Source organism: Siniperca chuatsi, linkage group LG12 (assembly GCF_020085105.1).
Source record: "Siniperca chuatsi isolate FFG_IHB_CAS linkage group LG12, ASM2008510v1, whole genome shotgun sequence".
NCBI lineage: Eukaryota > Metazoa > Chordata > Actinopteri > Centrarchiformes > Sinipercidae > Siniperca > Siniperca chuatsi.
Window position 1 is genome coordinate 9,822,705 of NC_058053.1, and position 22,470 is coordinate 9,845,174.

The 22,470-nt window shown below is 39.8% G+C and overlaps 2 protein-coding genes across 4 annotated transcripts in view; one reads left to right on the forward strand and one right to left on the reverse strand.

Annotated features, from left to right (window-relative positions):
* The first annotated feature begins 12,004 nt into the window (after positions 1-12,004).
* On the forward strand, positions 12,005-15,903 carry serp2 (stress-associated endoplasmic reticulum protein family member 2). The gene is made up of 3 exons (XM_044216375.1): positions 12,005-12,211; positions 14,455-14,527; positions 15,386-15,903. The coding sequence occupies exons 1-3, from the start codon at positions 12,128-12,130 to the stop codon at positions 15,424-15,426; spliced, it is 198 nt and encodes a 65-aa protein (XP_044072310.1). The 5' UTR covers positions 12,005-12,127; the 3' UTR covers positions 15,427-15,903.
* A 1,419-nt stretch (positions 15,904-17,322) lies between these two features.
* LOC122885378 (TSC22 domain family protein 1-like) overlaps positions 17,323-22,470 on the reverse strand; it is a 30,371-nt gene continuing 25,223 nt past the window's right edge. For 2 of the 3 annotated variants that reach the window (XM_044216372.1, XM_044216373.1), the window contains 2 exons: positions 20,588-20,639; positions 17,323-19,021 (listed from right to left, as the gene is read on the reverse strand). In XM_044216372.1, the coding sequence (XP_044072307.1) occupies positions 18,752-19,021; positions 20,588-20,639 (322 nt within the window). In that variant the 3' untranslated portion in view covers positions 17,323-18,751. Of the gene's footprint in view, positions 19,022-20,587; positions 20,640-20,998; positions 21,370-22,470 lie in introns of those variants that run through there. The other variant, XM_044216374.1, reaches the window with a different exon arrangement.

The window sequence follows — 22,470 nt, forward strand, 5'->3', positions numbered from 1 at the left end:
TATGTGTTTATTTAACAGTCCCATCTTTTCATTAATCATTGCTTGGACTCTGATACCAGCTAAACAGAGGAAGAAGCAGAATCAGAAGGTCTGTGTGTGTGTCCTTAGCTTGCCAAGTGCTGACCCAGTTTCTCTGCTGTGGGCTGGCATCACCTGCGAGCACCACCTCGGGTGCACAGAGAGTCACTCACACAACTGCAAACACACAAACCAAAAAGCAGCAACGTGACTGTGTTTGAATCTGTACATCCACAAGAGTGATGAGGTGCCACAGAAAACTGCTGTGAGCATTTTTATGTTTGTGTGCAAGTGTGTGTGTGTGTTGACCTTGGCTGTCTGAAAGAGAGACTCAGCGCTCTTTAAACAGTTTTGGACTCATCTGTGGCAGGCCTGGGTCGCCAGGAAGAGGCCATTTTCCAGCATTTTTATCCAAAACACACACACACACAACTCAAATTCTCGTAATAAAAATAAGCATTAATTGGTGCTCTTTAGTCCTTGATTCAATTTGACTCTTCTTGAAGCACCCCGCTCATGTATGTTATCTGACTCATGGTGTTATCACTCTCTGTGTGTGTGAGTGTGTGCCAAGCTTTTTCATATTCATGGTGGAATTCCTAGAGGAGGAATATTCAAATTATGCAGGAAGATCAAGTAATGAAAGTTTTTTTTATTCCACATTAAAATTCAAAGTCAGACTTTCGGTTTTCACAGAGGGCTCTCGTCAGGGAGAACATTAACATGAAGGAGAAACCAGGTTGTGATGTTCATAAATCGAGTGAAATCTAATTAAAATGTTTAGTTTCAATAGAATTCATTCAGGTTACAAACTTCACAGTGGATAAGTAAACCTCATCACACGTATTATATACCAATACCAGTCCATCTCTATTGCAGTCATCTTATTTTCAAGGTTATGTGCAGCTTTAGGACTTAGAAAATATCTTGAATTCCTTAAAACCCCTATTACAATTGCCCTTAACTAGCTTTAGAGATGCATTAAGCAATATTTTCATATTAACATTGAATTAAATGATTCCAAGTTACTGTATGTGAAGATATCAGTAGTACTGGAAATTCCACTGAGAATCAACTCCACTCTTTGCAGCGCTACACAGCTTTTAGCTTCTTTCAGTTAATTGTTTTAGTCCTCCAGGCTCATAAAACCAAAATGGAGCTGCATCAGGGTTACCAACCCCAATGTTAGCAACATTGAAAATCTTGAGGAGCAAGAGAAAGTTTGGGATGGAGGGAGAGAGAGCAACACTGAGGCCATAGAGATACCTGGGGTTATTTAAAGTCTGACTATTGCTTAGTCCTGTGTGAAGTGTTGCGAATTAAAGCTTAAAAGGCATTACAATAATCATAGCAAAAGACCTTTAATTTGGTAAGAGAAAGGAGCAGGTTTAGGCTCACTTCCAGCTATCAGAATGAAATCAACGTTAACATTAAATAACAGAATCTAACATGTTAAATTCACCACCCTCTACAAAAAGGGGGCCTGTGGGATTCAGCATTTCACTAACATGTTTTTTAATTACCAGCCATGATAAATTAATTGTTGTGTAGATGCATATTCCCGTTTCCTGTTTCACTGGCTATTCAAAGAGTCTAAACACACCATTGTCCAACAAGTGGAGTGAGGACAGAATGAGGCTAACACATCATAATAGTTGATGTTTAATTGATCAAGATTAAGGTTAAGACAACAAGAACTCAGTTTAAAATATTAGAGTATAAAGCAAGGACACAAATGAAACTGTATCCCAAATTATCAAACGTCACTGAAAGTTTGTGTGTGTACATCTTTGCCTTCACATGTACTGTATGTGTGTCTGTGCCCTTTGCCTCTGGTTCTTGTGTTCTCTCGGGTTTTCAGGCCTACCATAATTGTGCTTCTTTTGTCTGCGGCTGCTTTGTTTAACCAGTGGTTGGTCAGTAAAACAGCAGCGGTTAGCTGCTAAACCAGCGCACTGATTTTGTGTCTCAACACAGCATCACAATATGAAGCGAGCTGGAGCTACATAACTGCCAGAAGACCCAAACAAAGAAGTGCTGGGAGCACTAATAATCGGGACAAAGACGGATGAGCAACAACTCCATCACCAAAAACCCAAACCCAACTCCAGGCCCCTACAGGAGATGGGTTTTCCCAAAGAGAGATGTTTTGGATTGACAGGCCTTAATGACAGCTTTACTTTTAAACCATTATTACAGTTTGTGTAGTTCAAATCCTCATGAATGATGAGATTGTTGTATTCCTTTCTTTCTATTATGCATTGTTAGATTTACGATGCCTTGGCCTCTGTCTTCTGTCCTTGACCCTGTGGCTATCTAAGAGTTTGCACCTCAAATTGGGTGTGGTCTGTTGTGCACCTGTGTGGAATTAGGTTGTTTTCTTGGGTGTCTTGTATATGAGTGACTTGCTGTCAATCACTGCTCATACACTGAGGATGGCCTGAAATACTTCACATCAACAAGAGTTTAAACACACACGCACAACTTCACACACTGTCTGAGTGACACGACAGACAGGAAGTCACTTGATGCAAAGAAGGATAATCGCACAGCAATGTATCGGAGCACTCTTTGTGGGCGTCGGATCTGACAGATCACTGATACATTATATTTCTAAAGCTTTGCATCAAAAATAAAGCAAACCAATAGTTTTTTGGTTTCGTTTTTTTTCACAGTGAAAAGATTATAGGCATTGCAACATTATGGGAAATTGAGCACATTTGCTTTCTTTCATTGTTTTTACATTACTGTCTGTGTACAGATTAAACAAATGGGATGTAGAGTTTTAATTAGTGATCTTTAGAGGTGCTAGTAGGCATATTTTGTTTTACTTTGGACAATGCCAGGCTCCAGCTCTATACTCTAATACGTATATTAAATAAGCATATGTCAAATTTGTCCTTTAATTTTGGTTTATTCTGATGGTGTTTGATAATCATAATCCTATCAATCCATTTAAATTTTATCTACATTTAGTTTCTGGGGCTGAGAAGTCTTCAAGTTATTTGTCAGTTCAGCATGAAAGTGGTGGTCATTCTTGACCCTTGAAACAGTAATTTTTTCAGAGCATTCAACAGCATCTCACAGTCTTCATCAGCAGATGTGTGTGCTCAGTTGTCATCACGTGACTTAAGTACGGAACTTTGGTCAAATATGAGTGTGGAAAATGTAACCCCATGACATGCGGTTGAAAGCCCTGGGGGAAAAGCTAGTGAGAGGACCTTGAGTTAAGATTGACTGGAAGTGATTCAGTAAAGAAAGACGACAGGATGCTCAGACTGACCATGCAGTTTGAACCTTGAGTTGTTTTAACAACAACAACACACACACATTTCTGCACCTTCACCTGATGAGTAGCTTTTGTGATACTGACTCTGACTCATCACGGTGTCTGTTATTGGCTGGATTATGTGTGAGGTCACAGTGAGAGCAGATTAACATCCTGGAGAGTGAACCATCGATGTCAGATTGAAGTCATGTTTGAAAAGCACAGTGCAAATTGGGGCCACTGAAGATACAGTGGGTGGGTGCACAAGTGACTCTGCGCTCTGGTATGAGCAAGTCAGCCAGTGTGCATGTCCATCCATGTGTGGTGTTTTAATGCATGCATGTGGGTGTGTGTGTTTGTGTATCGATCCGGTTTCAGGTGAACCCTTTTAGACCACAGGAACTTCCTGGAATCCAGGAAACTTTTTTGGAACTTTACCTGTGTTTCAACCGCAGGAGTCTAGTTTCAGGTTTGGCTGCTGGGCCGCAGTTCTAGGGTTTGCAGTGCTGAACGTCGCTGATTGGACAGATCGTCACTTTTATGTGATGTTGCCAGGTATGTTTGGTGCAGAGGCGAACATCATCAGCAACTGAGCAGGTTAGTTTTGACAATGAGAAACTTGAGTCAGTAAAATATAGCAGGAATAAAACATGACGTTACCATCATGGGTAATAGGTGTGCTGTAAAACACACACACACACACACACACACACATATATATATATACAATCAGCTTTTCAATCTTTTTTTCATTGTTAGGGCTAGACTACCAGTTTTCTCCTTGACACATGCCCCCATAAATTTCTGAAACATTTCTGCTTGCAGAAATATTTTGTGTGTTTGCCAGGTGTGTTTGTGTAGGTCTTGTTTTTATTAACATTTATGAGAACTGCTAGGGTGTAGAGACTGCAAACACACACACATATACACACACACACATCTCAAGACAGTCCTTGAGTCTGGCATTCAATGTGGGTCACATAGCTGAAGGGGGTGGGGGTGGGGTGCATAGCACTGCTACACCTCACTCTCCCAGTCTCAAGGGACAATTGAACCACTTTAGGTAAATGTGATGCCAGGATGTATTCTGCTCCTCTTGGTTTTCTTTGTCTTGGTGGAATACCTCCCTGGTAGAGCCGCTGGCATTCCCCATCATCTGAGAAGTGTATGACTTGTACGGAGATACTTCGGTTTTGGAAAACGTAAAAAATATAAATCAACATCAAAGGTACATCACCTTCTGTCAAAGAAAATGATGTCTGTGTGTTGTGTGTGTATATGTTTATCCCTCTGTGGAGCAGAACCTTCACATTGACGTATTTTATTTTACTTACTATTTTCACCCCCTCCTCATACTGTATGATTCACTGTTCTAATTGAATGCCTTCCTGTACCATATTGATTCAAGTTTGTATTGTGTTCTCTGAGCGTCTACAAAATGCAGTCAATCATTAACCAGGTAATAAGTGACTCAGTTCACCGAAAGAACACCAAGTGACCTTCATATCACTGAATTAATCACTTTTCCCCTCTGTCTGTCCTCCACAGTTACACTGTTATATGAAGCCAACAAATGCCTTTCCTCGCCTCATAAGATGGTGTGATGCAGTTTGGTTATTGAAAAATTCATCAAAAAGTAATGTTTATTTATTGAGAATATGTCATAGAGTGATGACATTAAATAAAGAGAGATCAAAACATTTAAAACAGGAATATAAAACTGTATTCAAAATTGCTTAGTATAAAACAGATAGTTAGCGTAGTTTAGCATAAAGACTGGAAACAGGGGGAAACTGCAAGCCTGGCTCTGTCCAAAGATAATCAGATCCTCCTAAAGCTCACTAATTAACATGTTATATCTTGTTTGTTCAATATGTACAAAATCCAAAGGGTAAAAACATCAATTTGTGGTTTTACGGGGTGTTATGTGTGGGAGTATTTCTCAGCCAGCAGCAGTGACTTCCTGTTGTCATCACTGCATTCAGCCAAGAAATAGTCCTATGTTTGCCAAAATCCAACACTTCCACTGACTGTGATGTTCTCTTCTTCTTTGCTTGAATGTACAATAAGTTTGCTGCTGCCGTGGCCGATGCAGTCTGTGGAAATATTGGATTTAAACTTGTTGGTTGGTTTTGCACCAGGCAAACATTTTATCATTCTGGGCAGAAAGTACATCTGTATCTGTTGGATCTGAAGATACAGCAGATCTTCTGGATAACTGGTATAAATAATAATTGAGATTTTTTCCCCCTACAGTTTGTGATCAAATCATGGAGTAACGTACGGGGTGCTGAGGTCAGCAACATCATACAAATTGTATGCCGGTGAGCGTGACCACATATGAAGATAAAAGCTTGACTTTTTCCACTTTGAATCATATAAAATGAGACTTAGTGTTACTATATCACACTCCAAGCAGACAACCAACCAAATAACACTTTAGTCTTTAAAGGTGCCCTGTGGAGTGGAAACAAAGTTTACATTCAGTGTTAGTCATCCAGACGCATTGCATGTATCTTTGAGCTCTAATGAACGTGATGAATGCATTTCCTTCGTCATAAAACATCTGCAAAGACGCATTATGTTTTCGGGTTGTCCGTCCGTCCCATTCTCGTGAACGCAATATTTCAGGAACGCCTCGAGGGAATTTCTTCAAATTTGGCACAAATGTCCACTCAGACTCAAGGATGAACTGAGAATTTGGTTGTCAAAGGTCAAAGGTCAAGGTCACTGTGACCTCACAAAACACGTTTTTGGCCATAACTCAAGAATTGATGACCATATTTCACAGTTGGTCGGACACTGAATAGGTGACATTGTGACCTCAAAATAGGTTTTTAGCCATAATTTAAAAATTAATTGGGCAATTCCAGATTTCACACACGTTAAATGGGATCACACAATGAGTAAACAATAACTGGCACAGTACGGGCTTTCCTCCATCTCGTCCATTCTGCCTTTCATTTCCTGCTTCATTCTGAATTTTGAGCGTCATCGGAAACACGTGACGGAAAACAACGTATTGGAGCGCACCTAGCTAATCGTGATCCTGTGAGTGAGTGAGTTTCACCTACAGCTCATAGAGAGGCTTCGTACCTAAAAATGCCAGGAGAAAACAAAAGCACCACATTTTGTGTAGCTATACTCTATAAGAATCCATCTTTACACAGTAATCAAGTACATGTGTACTTGATTAGCCAATACATCTATGATAATCCTTCATTAATCAGTTCAACGATGTATATTCACTGTAATCATACATATGTATCATCAATATAGTGATAACTTCCATTTAGCCAAAAAATACACTTTATTCCTTTTATTCAGTTCCTTCCAAGTATTCACTACATATATTATATGAGTCTGGACAGACATGGATGTAAACTGCAACTTGACTGGTTGGCGGAGGCATACAACCGGCAGGGCGGTAATTATAGCTGAAGTTTAAAGTTTGAAACCTGCATTGTTTGCAACCATGTTTACTAGCTTGCAGTCTTTTTCCCTGCCTTTGTTGGTGCATTAGTGAGTTTCTTGGCATGCTACTGCCACTCAGTTATCAGCAGAACAGTGTGAAAAATCATCAGACCTGGAAGATTTTTAGCATAGAGGCTTGACCCATCTAGAAGATGATAAAATGATGCGTGCTGACCATATTTGGATATGTTATTTCCATGGCATGTACATTTCTGAGGGGCCAAATGCATTATGTATTTTGGAGCTCTCTGGAGAATTTGGGTTGTAGTTCATAGGAAATATTTTCACAGGCAGGTTTTTCTTCTTTGGGAGAGGAAGTCCTGCCCATGCATTTGACTGTGTTTTGGGAAAAAAAACATACAGCTGGAAGCTTTTCCAAGGCACTGTTAAATGACATGAAATAGACTGAACGTAGCAGAGCTGCTGGTGTGTTGGAGACTGTATATGAAATTACAGATGAAGCACTGTCTGGCCCCGGCAGCATCAAGGCCAGTGGGAGTGGGTCAGCGGGGAGCGGGGCGAGCAAATGAGTCTGGCAATCAAAAGAAAAGAAGGGGTCTTGTTTGGGAGGTAATGAGTTTCAACCCAGAAACCCACCTATATGTTTTCATACAGAGCTTATTTTGTTCATGTCACACCCTCACATGCAGACATCAAACATTTCCTTCCCTCCTCCATCACTCCACCCTCGTCTCTCTTTACCTGAATTCATCTCTCACGTTTCTGGTTTATTTTGCTAGCGTTAACTGCTGTTTACCCTCCTCTCGTGCAGTGGTTGAACTACATACATGTTTCTGCTCTACAGGGTGCGTTTGGACTGTAATTACAGGAGCGGGTTTGAGGTAAACAAGCCAGAATTTAGGTCAAACATTCTCAGTGTTACACTCTGAAAACAGATCCAAAATAGGGCTACTGTGGATGGGGTTTTCTTACAGTGGAGATGCTTTGAAGTGACAATGGATGATGGGTAGCTTTGCACCGCAGGAGCAATTCAATTAAGTCTGTCTGTTTTTGTATCTCCTGTGTGTATTCCTGCATTGTATTTGTGTTTAGATATTGTTTTTAATGTGCTTCCCTGATACAAGGATGGCATCTCAGGTATTTCCCCTGTTAAAGTTCGCTACAGCTGTTGTGTTGCATGTGCATGTGTGTTCATGTTAACAATTGCGCTTGCCATCCTGCAGACTTTTTGCATAATTATCGTCCAGAGCAGCTGTAAACAGCCTCCCCACCGCTGTCTGCATTTTGTTTGGTCTAAGAGCGAGAACATATAGGTCACTCTGCACTTACATCTGTGCTATTACTGAGACGTTCTATTATCTTTCATGTGTAAATTTAAAACACAGTGTTTGAACAGATGGAGAACTTCTGCACGTTTGCTCTGTACATTTGGCCGTCTGTAGACTCAAATGAACATGTTGCACATTTGGCATTGCCTTGTTTCTTCGCTGTCTACACAGCATTTCCCCCTCACATTCTTACCGTATAACTTACTGTATTAATTTAATTTGAAGGCCACTGTAACAGAAATGGGTGGTTTTGAATACTGAAAAAAAGATGTCCTTCCTCCTTTCCAAGCAATTTATTCTCAACCCTGATGGAAAACATCATGGGTTTGAGGAAAGTTGTAAAGAAGGATTTATACAGAGACAGGAATAGCAAACCAAAGTGCTGTGAGAATTTGACTAAATTTACACCAGGCAGCATAGACACGTGACACTGGTTGTAAACGTTTTATATACAGTACATATAAGTCTTTCGTCATCAAAAACTTAATGGACAAACAAATACTAAAAGCACACATCAAAGAATCTCCAAAGACAGTACTCCTGTACTGAGCAGCCAGATATATACCAAGTGAATTTAGCCTAACTAAATTAATAATAGTAAATAAGTCGGAATTGTAATCATATTAAATCATGCATGGTCGACAAACAGTATGATAATCGCTACTCAGATTTTAAAATAAAGATCATTTTCATTTTTATTTATGTATATATTTTAACTTTGATTCCATTTGAAGCTGAAAATACCCAAGACAGACACATTTTCAACACTTAAATGTTTAACATAGTTAAAAATGTTGCAAAATGAGTCAGACATTTTTTGTCATCTAACAGGTAGAAATTTCACAGGTGTAGTTTTTTTCATTGGTGTTTGGTTGCAGAAATAGTCACATTTTGATGTTGAAGAGAAACAGCTTGTTTTCATTTATAGAAAACAGAGATCTCAGTTTCTCATTAGGCACAAGTAGATGATATTTGGGACTTTTAACTGAGAATTTATTGTATTAGTGAGGGATCTGAACATTTAATCTCAGCTGACTAACGAAACAACAAAAAAGACAACAAAAATTAAATATATTATTAAATATTTTCTTACTGTCCTAGCCCCTTTCTCTACTCTCTCTTTCATTCATGCCCATTTTGTTCTGGGTTTACTGATACTCTTCTTTTCTCCAGTACAACTCTAGTCTACTCTCTCTCACACAGAGAGAGAGAGACAATGGAGACCCCCGGGATGGGAAAGAGAGAAGCTTGAAATCCAGGTCATGCATTGATGGTGACTTTGAACACACAAGGACATTTGATCTGCAGCCAGGACCTCTGTTTGCTTCCTCACAGCACTTCTACTGTCTCTCTCACACATGAAGAGAGACAGAAAACCTATTTGTGGTTTCAGGGGGAGCTTGTTAAGGCAAAACTTGGGAACCTGTGTTATAGCCACCGACAGTGCAGTTCTGAAGTTCACACAGAAGTTCACTGCTGATTGTCAAGAAGTAGTTTCAACATGTAACTCAGGCTAAAAATCCAAATAAACAAGATATGTTATATGTTAATTAATGAGCTTTATAGTCTGTATGCTAAGCTAAGCTAAACACATTCTTTCTCTCTGTACTTAACACATAGCGTGAGATAGATTCTAATCTTCCCATCTCAGATGGGGAAATGTAAGCACAAATAACAGAACATTGGTCTTGGTCTGGCACCTTCATATCTTAAAGATCTCATAATACCATATTATCTGACTAGAACACTGCGCTCCCGAGATGCAGGGTTACTTGTGGTTCCTAGAGTCTCCAAAAGTAGACTGGGAGCCAGAGCCTTCAGTTATCAAGCTCCTCTCCTGTGGAATCAGGTCCCAGTTTGGGTTCAGGAGGCAGACACCATCTCCACATTTAAGAGTAGGCTTAAGACTTTCCTCTTTGATAAAGCGTATAGTTAGGGCTGGCTTGGGTGAGTCCTGAACCATCCCTTAGTTATGCTGCTATAGGCCTAGACTGCCGGTAGACTTCCCATGATGCACCTTTTTCCTCTCTCCTTCTCTCCCTCTCCATCTGTATGCATTTTTATCCCATTACTGCATGTTACTAACGCGACATCTCTCTCCCATAGTTCTGTGCTTTCTCATTTCTCTCCTCTCTCCTTCTGTCACTTGCAGCAGGTATTTCTGCCTCCGGAGCTGCAGACACTGGATTGGTTGTGGGCCACCTGCTGCCCCGTGTTCCTGCTCCACAACTGCTACTACAGTTGTTGTTATTGGCTCTGTTACTAATACTGACAATATTTTTCCTATAGCTGTCATTCCTATTATTATTATTAATTTATTAATATTACCACTACAATTACTATTCTACTATTTAAATAAATAATAATAAATAAATAAATTCTAGGTTTTTCAAATGCTTGCTCATGGTGGGATTTGTTGGGTCTCTGTAATTGATATTACAAAGAGTACGGTCTAGACCTGCTCTATAGGAAAAGCACAATGAGATAACTTCTGTTATGAATTGCCGCTATATAAAATTTAAATTTAAAATTTAATTGAATTGAATTACTGTAAAATTAAACATGAAGAGGGCCGAAGTGCCACATAAATGATTGTATTTGCTGTATCCAGCCTAACACACAGTCAAGGGTGGAAATAAATAGTCAGGCTTCATTGTGTTGTCCTTTCAGCACTAACAACAATATGACGCCTGGTGATGAAGCTGCATGTGTTATTTCATATGCAATATGTCATCCGTCTGTCAGTAACTGTATTTGAGACAACCAACAGAATTTCTTCCCTTCAGTGTAACACACTTGTCAGTCCACAGTCGACTGTTCAGACTAGTTTAGACCGTCTCTTCTCTCGATCGGTGGAGTTTGTGTGTCCCTCCCCAAGCAAACCCTTTGATGCAGTTGCTAGGCAACCTCTGCTCTCTCCCCCTCTCTACCCTCCTTTCTCTCTGAGCAGCCAGCTTGCTCATCTTGTCAGCTGGAGTGAATGATGTAAGTCAGCTGTAACCGATTCAGAAACGTGTGCACATCAGACAAAGTAAAGCTGAGTTGTCATTCCCCATGTTAGCATTTAGTTTAAAAAAATAGTATATTGGTCCTTTTTGTTTGCTTTTATTACGATAACATGGCCAGACTATAGGCTACTGTTTGCAAGCCATACAGCATGTGGCAGCTCATCACACTGACCTTAAGAGATCTTGTCAGCAGGAAGTTATTTCTCCCCTTTCTGCATAGTAGTGAAGGCTATAATTAAAGTCCCTTGACTGTGCAGAGTGTAGTGTGGAATTAGGACTGGAGCAATTAATTCGTTCAAATCATTCTGTCTCATTAAAAGTATTGCACCAGGGCTGCAATTTCCTACTGAGAAGCTTCTTTGCCTGTTGTGTTGTAATGTTGATGTTTAGAGAGGTTTTGATTTAATCTTATATTTAAACCTCCTTTTCTTTTCGTTGGTTTTTTTTACTTTTCAACGTGAATTTCCCACAGGGATCAATTACAGTATTATCAATCTTTTTTTTTTTTAATATTGATACAGACTACAGTGTTGTTCTCTGTCTGACTATTTACTTTGTAAACCATATAATAGTGACAGAACACACTTGTCATACTTTGTTTTTTCTGTTCAACACCCCCAACAAATATAATCGATTAGCATCCATTATCGATGACTGAAGCGCGCCCCTGGCCACGCGCTCATCTCCCCCAGGTGCAAAGAAGAGCTGTGTAAAGAAAACCAAAATGAAGCATGCAAATTCCTGTGATAACCTTCAGAATAAAAGTTTTGACAAACACTTCACATTTGAGTTGCTGTGAGAATTTGGAAAACACGACAAAAAATAATGTGTCGAATACAAATCCACTCGCTGCGGTTCGTAAAAGAAAACAAAGTCTTTCCGTGCCTGCTCTTTAAACGCCAACATTGTACCACTAATATTTCATGCTCGTATTTCGAAAGAGAATTGAGCGAGTTTCCGGTTCCATTGTGTGAGAGGTCTCCTAGCTTGATGCAGGGGTGCTGTCGACAGCCTGCAGCTCCAGAAAATAACAGGCTAATTTATCCCGGGTTTTATAATCGTTCCGGAAGATGGTGGCTAAACAGAGGATCCGCATGGCCAACGAGAAACACAGCAAGAACATCACGCAGAGAGGAAACGTAGCCAAGACGCTGGTGAGCCGTTAACTGGCAGCGAGATGCCAGCATGACATTATCCCAGATAGGTGACGTTCACTCCGGTATTACAGCAGCATGATGACGAGGATGGTGTTGATGGTGATGATGCCAGCCGGCCGTTAAGTGTACCCTGCTTATCACGCATATGTCCCTATACAGCAACACCTCTGATATATAATCAGTGTACGTTATGACCCACCAAGCTGAGCTGTTTCATTAAAATGTCCTTTATTCAGACTGGATCCACTCTGCGCGTCACCGCCCTCCGCAGTGTAACTTGACTGTGTTACTTTGTTTGGAGTGCAATAGTGAGAATACATTTTATATATATATAATGATTATACAGGCTGGAAAATAACTGAAACCAGTGCTGCTTAAAGTGTTTAATAAATGCCAAACTGCAGAGTAAATATGAAGCTTTTTTTAAAAACAAAAAAAGGTTAATCGATCAATAGATAATCAGTTAATTGTTTCAACCATTTTCTAAGTAAAAATGACAAAAATTCACTTCCTCAGCCTCTCAAATGCGAATATTTGATAGTTTTATTGAATCAAATATTTCTATGATAGCAAACAACTAATCTGAAGATGTTAACTTTGGCTCTGGGAAATGATGATGGGCATTTTCCATTTTTTTTTTTTTTTTTTTTTTTTTTTACATGTAGCCTAATAGAAAAAACAATTGATCAATCGAGAAATCACAACCAGACACATGTCTGAGCCTTGAGACAACATTAAACTTTTGGGTTTATTAGCTGCAGTTCCAGGTGTAAGACTGTGATATGATTGTGTCCAGACTAGTTAGCATTACACGAATATTGTGTCTTAACTAGGTCAATAAGTTAATCAGTTGAGAGGAAATTAATCAACAACCATTTTGATAATCGAATCAATTTGCCAAACATTTACTGGTTGCAGCTTCTCAGATGTGAGTATTTGCTGGTTCTATCTGTGTTATATAATTGTAAACTGAATATTTGTAAGTTTTGTACTGCAATTTGAAGACATCTCTTTGGGCTCTGGGGACATTTTTCACTATTTTCTCACACACATTTGCCCAATTGTTATGGAATTGTAGATGTTCAAATTTCCACTCCTGGGACCTCTCGTCCATGTTGGCTTTAAAGTTGAAAGTTCATTCTTGACCTTGGAAATAGCAGTTGACAAAACAAGCTCACCACAAGGTCCATTTAGTAGCTGCTCTCATAGTTTCCAAGGTCAAGAAAGGAAGGCTGAGGATGATTGTGTGATACAATGAAAAGCAGCAAATGTTTTTCCATCTCTCTCTCTGTGGAACATGTTAGCCATGTTCTTTCGGAATCTGTCCACACCGTTTTGCACAAGATTTAGGGGGAATTTAATAGGCTTGCTCATCCCTTTCTCTCACGAACAACCCAACAGTCACAATCTGACAATTGATTTACTTAATGATTCATTTAAAAAAGAATCAACAGATTAACTGATAATGAAAAAAAGCAGTAACTGCATCCCTAGTCTTTCCTGTATAATACTGGTGTGAATGAGACTTATGGCCAGAATAGTATTTTGGGCATTGACAAGATTACACTGCAGTATTTCACCACAGAGATTTGAGTACAGTCACCATTTTTCTCAGTTTTTCCCTCGTCCCCTTCCTCTTCACTAAATGGAGTTCAAACAGTCAAATATCGAGGCTGCTCAGGCTCTGTATTCACTCTCCGTAACAGGATAAACACACACCGCTATTATTGTATGAAGAAAACAACCACTTGAGATCATTGCTGTATCACTGACTGTAACAACCTCTCTCTCCAACAGCAAACAAACATGTAACATGTGTAAACAGATGATATCATCCGGTGGAGCTGATTTAGGGTTCTCCCTAAATCAGTCTAGACTGGCGACTCGTGCTTTTCCACTTGAGCCACAATTTGAATATATATATATATATGTATAATCAGACACTTGGGTTTGTTCAGCGCAACCACAAAGTTGTTATTGTGGACATTTTGATGAGAACATCACCATCTCGTCTCACTAATTTTGAAAAAACAAGATAACTGGTGACGGCAGGTTTAAGGAGAAAGAGTGACCAAGCAAAAAAGCAGGAACAACCTGGCCAGTGATGGAAATGGGAAACCTCTTTGTAAATCTATCCACGTTCCAGCAGTTTTACTTTTGCTCTGCAGCATCTGTCACATTTCTGTTGTAGCAATAATGCTAATGTACTATATGTGTGTGTGTGTGTGTCTTTCCCACAGCGACCACAAGAGGAGAAGTATCCTGTGGGTCCCTGGCTGCTTGCCCTCTTTGTATTTGTTGTGTGTGGATCAGGTATGCACCTTTTATACCTACAGAAGGAAGTGTGTTTGTGTAATGTTTTTGCCTTTGTTGGTAGTAAGCTCATGTAGCTTATATGGTGGTCGATTACACTAATGTGGCTGTAAGCTAATGTAGCTAATATGGTGGTCAATTACACACTCATGAGCCTGGGTCCGTGGGCCACACTCAATTAAAATTTTGGGTCCCATGATAAAAATTTAAAACCCATGATTTAGAGATTCAAAGAAGCCAATGAACCACATGTAGGTCCCTTAAAAAATCTGGAAAGAACTATTTAAGATATAAAAAAACACTAAAAACACAAACAACTTTAAACTTCTTTAGACTTGTTTTTTAATAGTATATTGAACTCTTTGTGCTCTACAGCCACTCGCCAGTGAATCCAGAGGAGTTAGTAGTACAATATGCCTTGTATCTGCTTTATTAAACACAATTAGACTTAATAAGCCTTTTTCACAGTGGACATTTTGACTTTGCCATAGAAAAAGCGCAGGTGTTACTAATAACATTAACAATGGCTCTCCTCTATTCAAGTGTCCCAGTAAGCTGTGACAGTGTCACAGTGAGCCAGCATGAACAATAACAGGACCCTGAAACTGAAGCAGCTAAATTGAATGCAGCCATCATTCATTTTATTATTTACACCCGTGATTTTCCTACTGTGACATGTAAAAATGTCATGATATGTACCATAATATGTCCGTTAATAGCCTCAGAATATTTACTGTATGCTCTAGGAGAACGTGCCGGGTTTGGACAGTTTTGTTTCTGTATTTTGGTTGTGAAATTGGCCATGTTTATGAAAAAAAAACAAAAATGAAACAGACAGACACGGTCTGTTGCTCTCAGCCATATTTCAGATCATCCAGAGCATCCGTATGGGGATGTGATCCAAAAAGAGCCTCCGGACTCCCGTCCCCACCTCATGCCCTCACTGAGCCTGGCTAGCTTGCACCTGCACACCCCCAACCCCTTCCAGAGGCCCAGAGACTGACGCCAAAGCTTCGGATCCAGCAGACCTCAGAGAGAGAAGCTTCCCCGACCACCGCCTCCACCAGCCTGTCCTCGGAACATCTCCCTGTCCCCGATCAGTGTTTACAGTGTTGCAGTCTGTGGTACTGACAGCTTTTCTATGGACAGTCTAAAACCACGCCGGCTGGAGAACATGTGTGTCTCATTACTCACTTGACACCTGTGTGTTTGTGTGTGTGTGTGTGTATGAATGTTTGACTGATAATATATGAGTGTGTGCGGCCAGTGATTCCTGCTGACAATGTGCCATATCTGTCTGTTTAAGTATTTGTCTGTGTTACGTGAGAAGGATCTTTTTTCAAATAAATGTCGAGCATTTAGGCAGCGCAGTTTTACTTCTGCTTTTCTCTCTGTGTTTATCCGCACGCACGCGCGCACACACACGCGCGCACACACACACACACAGTACTGTGGGGGTTTAGTTGTAGTGCTTGAGGAAAGCCTTCTTGTCAGAGGGCTCCAGGTTTGAATACTGAACACAGTGTGGTGGAAATATAATAGTGTGGTTTTAAATCCTATAATTAGGGTGTGCAAAATAACAGCAGTAGGTGAGAAAATACTGTTGATTATTTGTATGAAAGACTATACATGATGGGCAGATCATCTGTCATCTGGACATTAACAGCTCTACAGAAAGTGTATGTCTGCAAGAGAAAACAAATCTGTCAGACTGTGAGGCACATTTTAGGGTCTTTACACCCTGGATGAAAAGAATAATCAACTCAAGTAGCAGGTGTTGTAATATAACTTTATGTAATATAACATTACCTAAGCCTAAATGAACAGACCATGCTACAATATGGCATTAATATATGTAGCAGCATCTTGATATCTTGTATAATCCTTATAAGTAAGTGACTAGAACAACTGAGCATCTTTTAATTCAGAAGAAAAATGGAACTGGCCCACATTACCTACAGTAACACATATACCAGAGAAACGAGTGATACCATAACCTTACATGTGACAAAATGATGGGGATAAATGTTTTATACAACATCTGAGGCATGTGTATCACTGTCACTCATGAAGGTAAATATGTGTTAACTATAGTTTGTATACAGGAAGTCTCATAGCCTTCCTGTAACACTATGAAATCAGATATAATCTAGTCAGTGATTTCCAGTTATAATATAGAGGTTTCCTTCTAATCACAGATAGTGAATTTTTTTCCCCGCAAAGAGATACTTACAGTGTTGTGTGGGATTATTGTACTCAACTTTTTTGCCAACTGAATGACAGTCAAGGGGAGAATGTGCGTCACAATGGGCCAAATGATGAATTTTTGTACATCCTGTCTAGGTTATTCTGGAGAACGTACTAAATCGTTTAGTAACACTTTATTTTACAATATTTCTTAACAATTTCAATTAAAAGTTGTCTTGAAAAGTATGTAATTTGGTACTTGTTATAGGGAAAATAGAGACAATGTTCTGAAACGTACTTTAGTTTGTTGCATTTAGTTTAAAAGCAGTTGTTGACCTCCAGAGGAATTCCCTTTACAGAACTCCTCCATTTAAACCCAAGTAAATATGTATTCATTAATCCTTTATTATTGGAAATATTATTCTTCATATATGTTGTTGCCATGTAGACAAATCATTGCACATTATTGCAAAAATATCTGACTTTCACCATTAAGTGGTGCCACATTACATAGAAACTTCCTAGGAAATTATCTGGAATTAAGCGTTACCAATTGTTTTTGGTTGAACCTTAAATGAATCTAAATGAAATCAGAAAAGGTCCAGGTGTTTATTCTTCCTTAAGCATGTTTATTGAAAGTTGTGAAGTGCAGCTATCAAGTGCAATTGTGGTATGTTATGTTACAATATCTCATCTGGTCTTTGCAGAAACATGCACAGAACATGAGCATACAACTGATACACAGAATGAAAAAGAAAAAAACAGCTCCAGAGTTTGTATTTGTGTGGATTTTTTTTGTTTGTTTTAAGATATTGTTCATCCAGAAGTACTTCACTGTCAAAAAATAAGAAAAAAAAAATCATACAGGTGCAATACTCCAGAAAGAAAAAGAGCCAAGTGAAAATGGTTTTACAGTAAGAGTTAATGGTATAGTAAGGGCTATGGACATTGTTGGCTGTGTGTTGTCAGTTAAATAACCTAAACTCCTGTCGATCCACAGTCTTGAAAATACAGCATTAAAAATAGACGACACAGACTGGGCAAGACCAGCACGTTCCTTGCTTCAATCTGTGTGACCAAGATAGCATCTGTTGTTTTTCTCCTTCCCCTCACTATTTTACATGGTACTTACACTATACAGAAATATACATCATCTTCTGCCCATCAAACTTTTAGGAAAAGAGAAAATGCAGCTTAGCCCAACGTCTCAACCCTGTCAATTAAGGTTTAAATTACATGCCACTGCAGGGTTGAGAAAACAGCAATGATGAGCTTCGTCAAGGGCAAAATGAGGAGCTTGAAAGTGAAATACTGAAATAGAATATCATCATCTCCATAAGAAACCACGTTGTTGTTTATCCCACCAACCCAGTTTAAGTAACGTCATCAATTCTGCCAAGTGTTGTTCAAAAGACCCTCCCACCCCCTCCCCCGACTCCCCCATTCCAGATGGGGACTTTGTCATGATAATAATTGCTCACATTCTTCATTTGTCACTGAGAAGGCTTTTTTTTTTTTACTCTCTCTCTCAAATCTCTCAACCTGTAACTTTAGGATCTAGCCTTGAGAGAGAACCGCTTTTATTTACATCATTCAGCAAAAAAAGGTAACAACCAATACAATCCTCCACCCCCTACTCTTCCATAGCCATCATCAGTAAAATCGACATCACTTAAAATCCAGACACAGGCACAGTGATTTTTTTATCTATAGTTAGGTATATTGCCGCCACTGATAAGCTGTTTTGTTTCTTCTTGGTAAGACATTCTAGTTGATATGTCCAAGGGTTATTTGGCAAATGTTCGATGATTTAATCCTCCTCTGACACCAAATACAGTATGTCAAGATTGTCACCTCTTGCTTTGCTGTACAGCACTGCACCGCTCGTCCCGCTGGCTGCATCCTTCTGAGAGATAAATATGTGCAAATTCTTGTCCTAACAGCGTAACCTTCTGCTATAGAAGGCAAGGTTTAGCTCTGCTGCTGTAGCAGAACTCAAAAAACTGTCTGTCTGTCTGTCTGTCTGTGCAGACTGGGCTACGCCGAAGGGCCAGAGCTGTGCGAGGTGGACTGGGTGAGGGTGGCGGTGCTTGGGGGTCCCGGTGTGGCAGCTGTTGGAGGGGCAGGCGGGGAGCCGGTCTGAACCTGGGCCTGGAACTGGGCCATTTGCTCTGGGCTGGCCAGTGTCTTCAGCAGGGTGTTCTCCTGCTCCAACTGGGAGTTACGCTCGATCAGCTCCTTGATCTGCTCCTTCAGGACCTCCACCTCCTCACGCACGGCGTACATCAGGTGACTCTTCACCAGATCCTGAGACAGACAGAGATATGGGTTTATCACTGAAATATATCAACAACCTCACATTAAAGAAAAGTCAGGCACTAACCCAAAGCTTCTCAACCTTACTCAACCTATGGCCCAATTTTTGTGTCTCAGATGTTTCATGATGCCAGAAATTAGACACATATGAGAAATAAATCTAACTCAAGTACCAAAAAATGCTAAGAAATGTACCGAGACCCCAACTATAATATATATATCTATATCTATATATGTGTGTGTGTGTGTGTGTGTGTGTGTGTGTGTGTGTGTGTGTGTCACATAAGTGCAATTTGGGGCCAGGAAACATGTAAACTTTTAAGAAACATAAAAAAACTAACATTTTCTTAAGTTTGACTACAATGTATTTCACAACACTGCTAGTCAGAGAATTTGTAATGATATGGGAGTGATGTTCTTCAGTATGTGTGGTAATACCTGGCCTTGTAACTTATTACAATATGAAACAGCTCTTTTTTTAATCTGGATTAAAAATTAGTTTGCTCTTTAAACCAGACAAATGCTACTAAAGAATAACGCTAATGAAAATTGTATCAATTCTAAAAAGCAATTTTAAAAATACAGACAATTTTATGTATTATTTGATTGATTAACAGAGCGCTGCCAACATATTCAGTACTGGAATATGCTAAGTAGAAATCAATGTGTGATTGAAATGCCTAACAAAAAATTTAACATACTGCCACTAAGAACCACAAATACAGTACAAAATGATTGTTACCTGAAAACATTACAAATTAATCATGCATAATGACATAAGTGGAAAGTGATCTTTAAAAGTGATGATGCCATATCAAATCTAATCTGGTGATAATAAAGGTGATAAAAAGAATGTATTCCCAGGGTGCTACGTCATTAACCCTGCCCACATTTAAGTGTGGGCCAATCAGAGGCCGAGATATTTATAACCAGGCGTGTGAGCCTTCAAGCTTGCCTAGCAACAGAGCTGACAGCAGCAACAACAACAGACAGTGAAACAGAAAATAAAACTCCGTTTGGTTTCCTGGGGGAAAAGCTCTGAATTCCGAGACTTATTTTTATAATATCACAAGTGAGCCAACAAATTCATTGCACTGATAAATAAAACGTCCGCGACGTTGTCTCAAGCTGGATACAGCGGTTGGTTTGAGGTGCCTGTAGTTAGTTTCCGTTATTTTGTAGAGTACGCTAAGATTTAAGCTAACCACTTTCACATTAGCATAAACTGTATTTAGGCCCTATCATAATTTACACGGTTATTTCTGAAAGAGACCAGCACAGTATAATACCAAGTAACATTCATTTTACTCTACAGTTAACATACGAAAGCCTCCTTTATCGTTTTGTTGCCAGAGATTTAAATGATTACAAACACTATTGTCCCTGTCCCGCACATTTCTTCAGGACAATAAGTCATCTATCCCTGAATATATTTCCTAATGAAGTCCTATCCTTTAAACAAACATCCATTCCATATAACTAATACTATGGGCTAAAAGCCATTGTAGTAGGCAAGGTTTTCCAAAGTGTAAAGAGAGAAACAAGTTGAAAACTCACCATTGCTTGTTCGATCTTGTTGTCTATGGCCACAACGCTGGCTCCTGACGAACTGCAAAAGAAGAAAAGAGAAATTAATAAAGCATTTAAATCTGTGCTGTAATACAAAAAAAAAAAAAAAGAAAAAAGATGGAGTGCCGCAGCCTACGGCGAACCAGCCTGTCTCCCTTTATAGAAATGTGGGTTGTTACAGGAAGCCTCTGGAAATTTCTATAAAATCAACGCCCTGGTGTCATTGTGGAACAATTCCTCATGCCCTTTCCTACAAAGCGTTCACGGCGGTGTGGCCTCTGTGAGTGTGATGATACTGAGCACTACCTCCATCACAAAGCGGTGACATACTGCTGCAAGTGAAGGGAGCTGAGCCCTGAATACAGAGGCAGAGCTGTGCATGTAAAAAACAGTATTTACCCATTGTCGAGTTTGACGTGCGAGCTCTCTGCGCTCAATAGCGACGACAGAAACGATATGGAGAAATTTCTCAGCTGGCAGACGCCTAGATCCATAGCCACGGTGTAGCACGGCGTATTCATGCTGGTCATGTTTTACAGTGAGTCAACAAACAGCCCTGGGTCTCGTCTCGACCGCCACACGACCACCTCCGCGAGACACATCCACACGCGCTATTATATATTCTGTCCGGTGAAGCTCGTGCAGCGACCGCAGCAGTACAAATACGATCCAAGGTCAGCTCATCTCGGCTCTACACAAATATCTGCAGCTCGGGACAAGCCCGCATAATTTATCCAGCGACAAACCGAGAGGCCGGCCCCTGATTGGTCGAGGCGGAGGCTGTTTGAATAATTTATTCAGAAACGCCCCCACCTGCCGCTCAGCTGACATGTTTTTGCATAAAATATTCCAAGAACGGAGAGGAGGTGGATGAAACCGGGGAAAACCGGATGGGAAAGGAAGAAGAAAGAGCTGTAGTACTGAACAACAGGCAGGGGAGGGGCAAGACTTTGGTCTGTTCATTTTCAGCGGCATTACACACGAATCAGAGCCTGTTTCACTGTGAATGTGCCGGCAGCTGCTGCTACTCTTGGGCATTATTAACACAGAATTTAACCTTAGAGATGTAATCTTGTTCTTATCTCCCTAACAAGAAAGCTCAGTGTCTTTCATCCCCGGGGAACACTTACAGGGAATTCCTCTGCTAATAATTTCGTCTCATAGTTACTCACTCAGACAAAATGATATGTGGTCCGTTATATTCTGATATTGAATATAGGCAGTTTTGGAGGTTTAGGTCACACATTTGTATTTAATACAAGACATTGTATGCCTTTTGCATCATTTACCTCAAATTTAGGCATTTTACAATGTGTAAAATTGTGCACCAAGGCATTTTTATAATATAGCCCTTTCAACAAGATTAACTGCCCTGTCTTGGGAACAATAAAGTAGTATACAGAGGCACACTGTCCATGGTTACCCTAACAGTATTATGGTATTTAAAAAATATTATGCCAGCATTCAACACTGCCCACAACAAAAATGTCATCAACCATACCTTTCAACACATTTCTGAAAATAATCAGCATGATTCATCTATCTACAATAACAACAGTATTATATCTGAGCATAATAATCAGATAGAAATAAGCCATTAAGCACTGGGCCAGTATTCACACAAAAGGCTTTGGGCTTTCATGAAGTGCTATCATGTCTATACATATGTTGCCCCCATGTGGCCTTGTACAGCACTGCAGAACTGTGAGGCTGAGCCACATTATCAAGAAATCCTGGCAAAACAACAAGCCTCAAACATTTAAATTTCATTTCAAACAATTGAGGCTGTCTTAGCACTGAGGGCAAATACTAGATGTTCAGGCTGTCAAGTGTGAAGCTGGAGACTGGGACAATTGGAAGGTACATATCAA

Excerpts from the sequence above, each read along its gene's own strand:
- serp2 (XM_044216375.1), top strand. The coding sequence starts at position 12,128 with ATGGTGGCTAAACAGAGGATCCGCATGGCCAACGAGAAACACAGCAAG. Across the intron at positions 12,212-14,454 it reads GAAACGTAGCCAAGACGCTG|CGACCACAAGAGGAGAAGTA; the intron begins GTGAGCCGTTAA and ends TCTTTCCCACAG. Across the intron at positions 14,528-15,385 it reads ATTTGTTGTGTGTGGATCAG|CCATATTTCAGATCATCCAG; the intron begins GTATGCACCTTT and ends TGTTGCTCTCAG.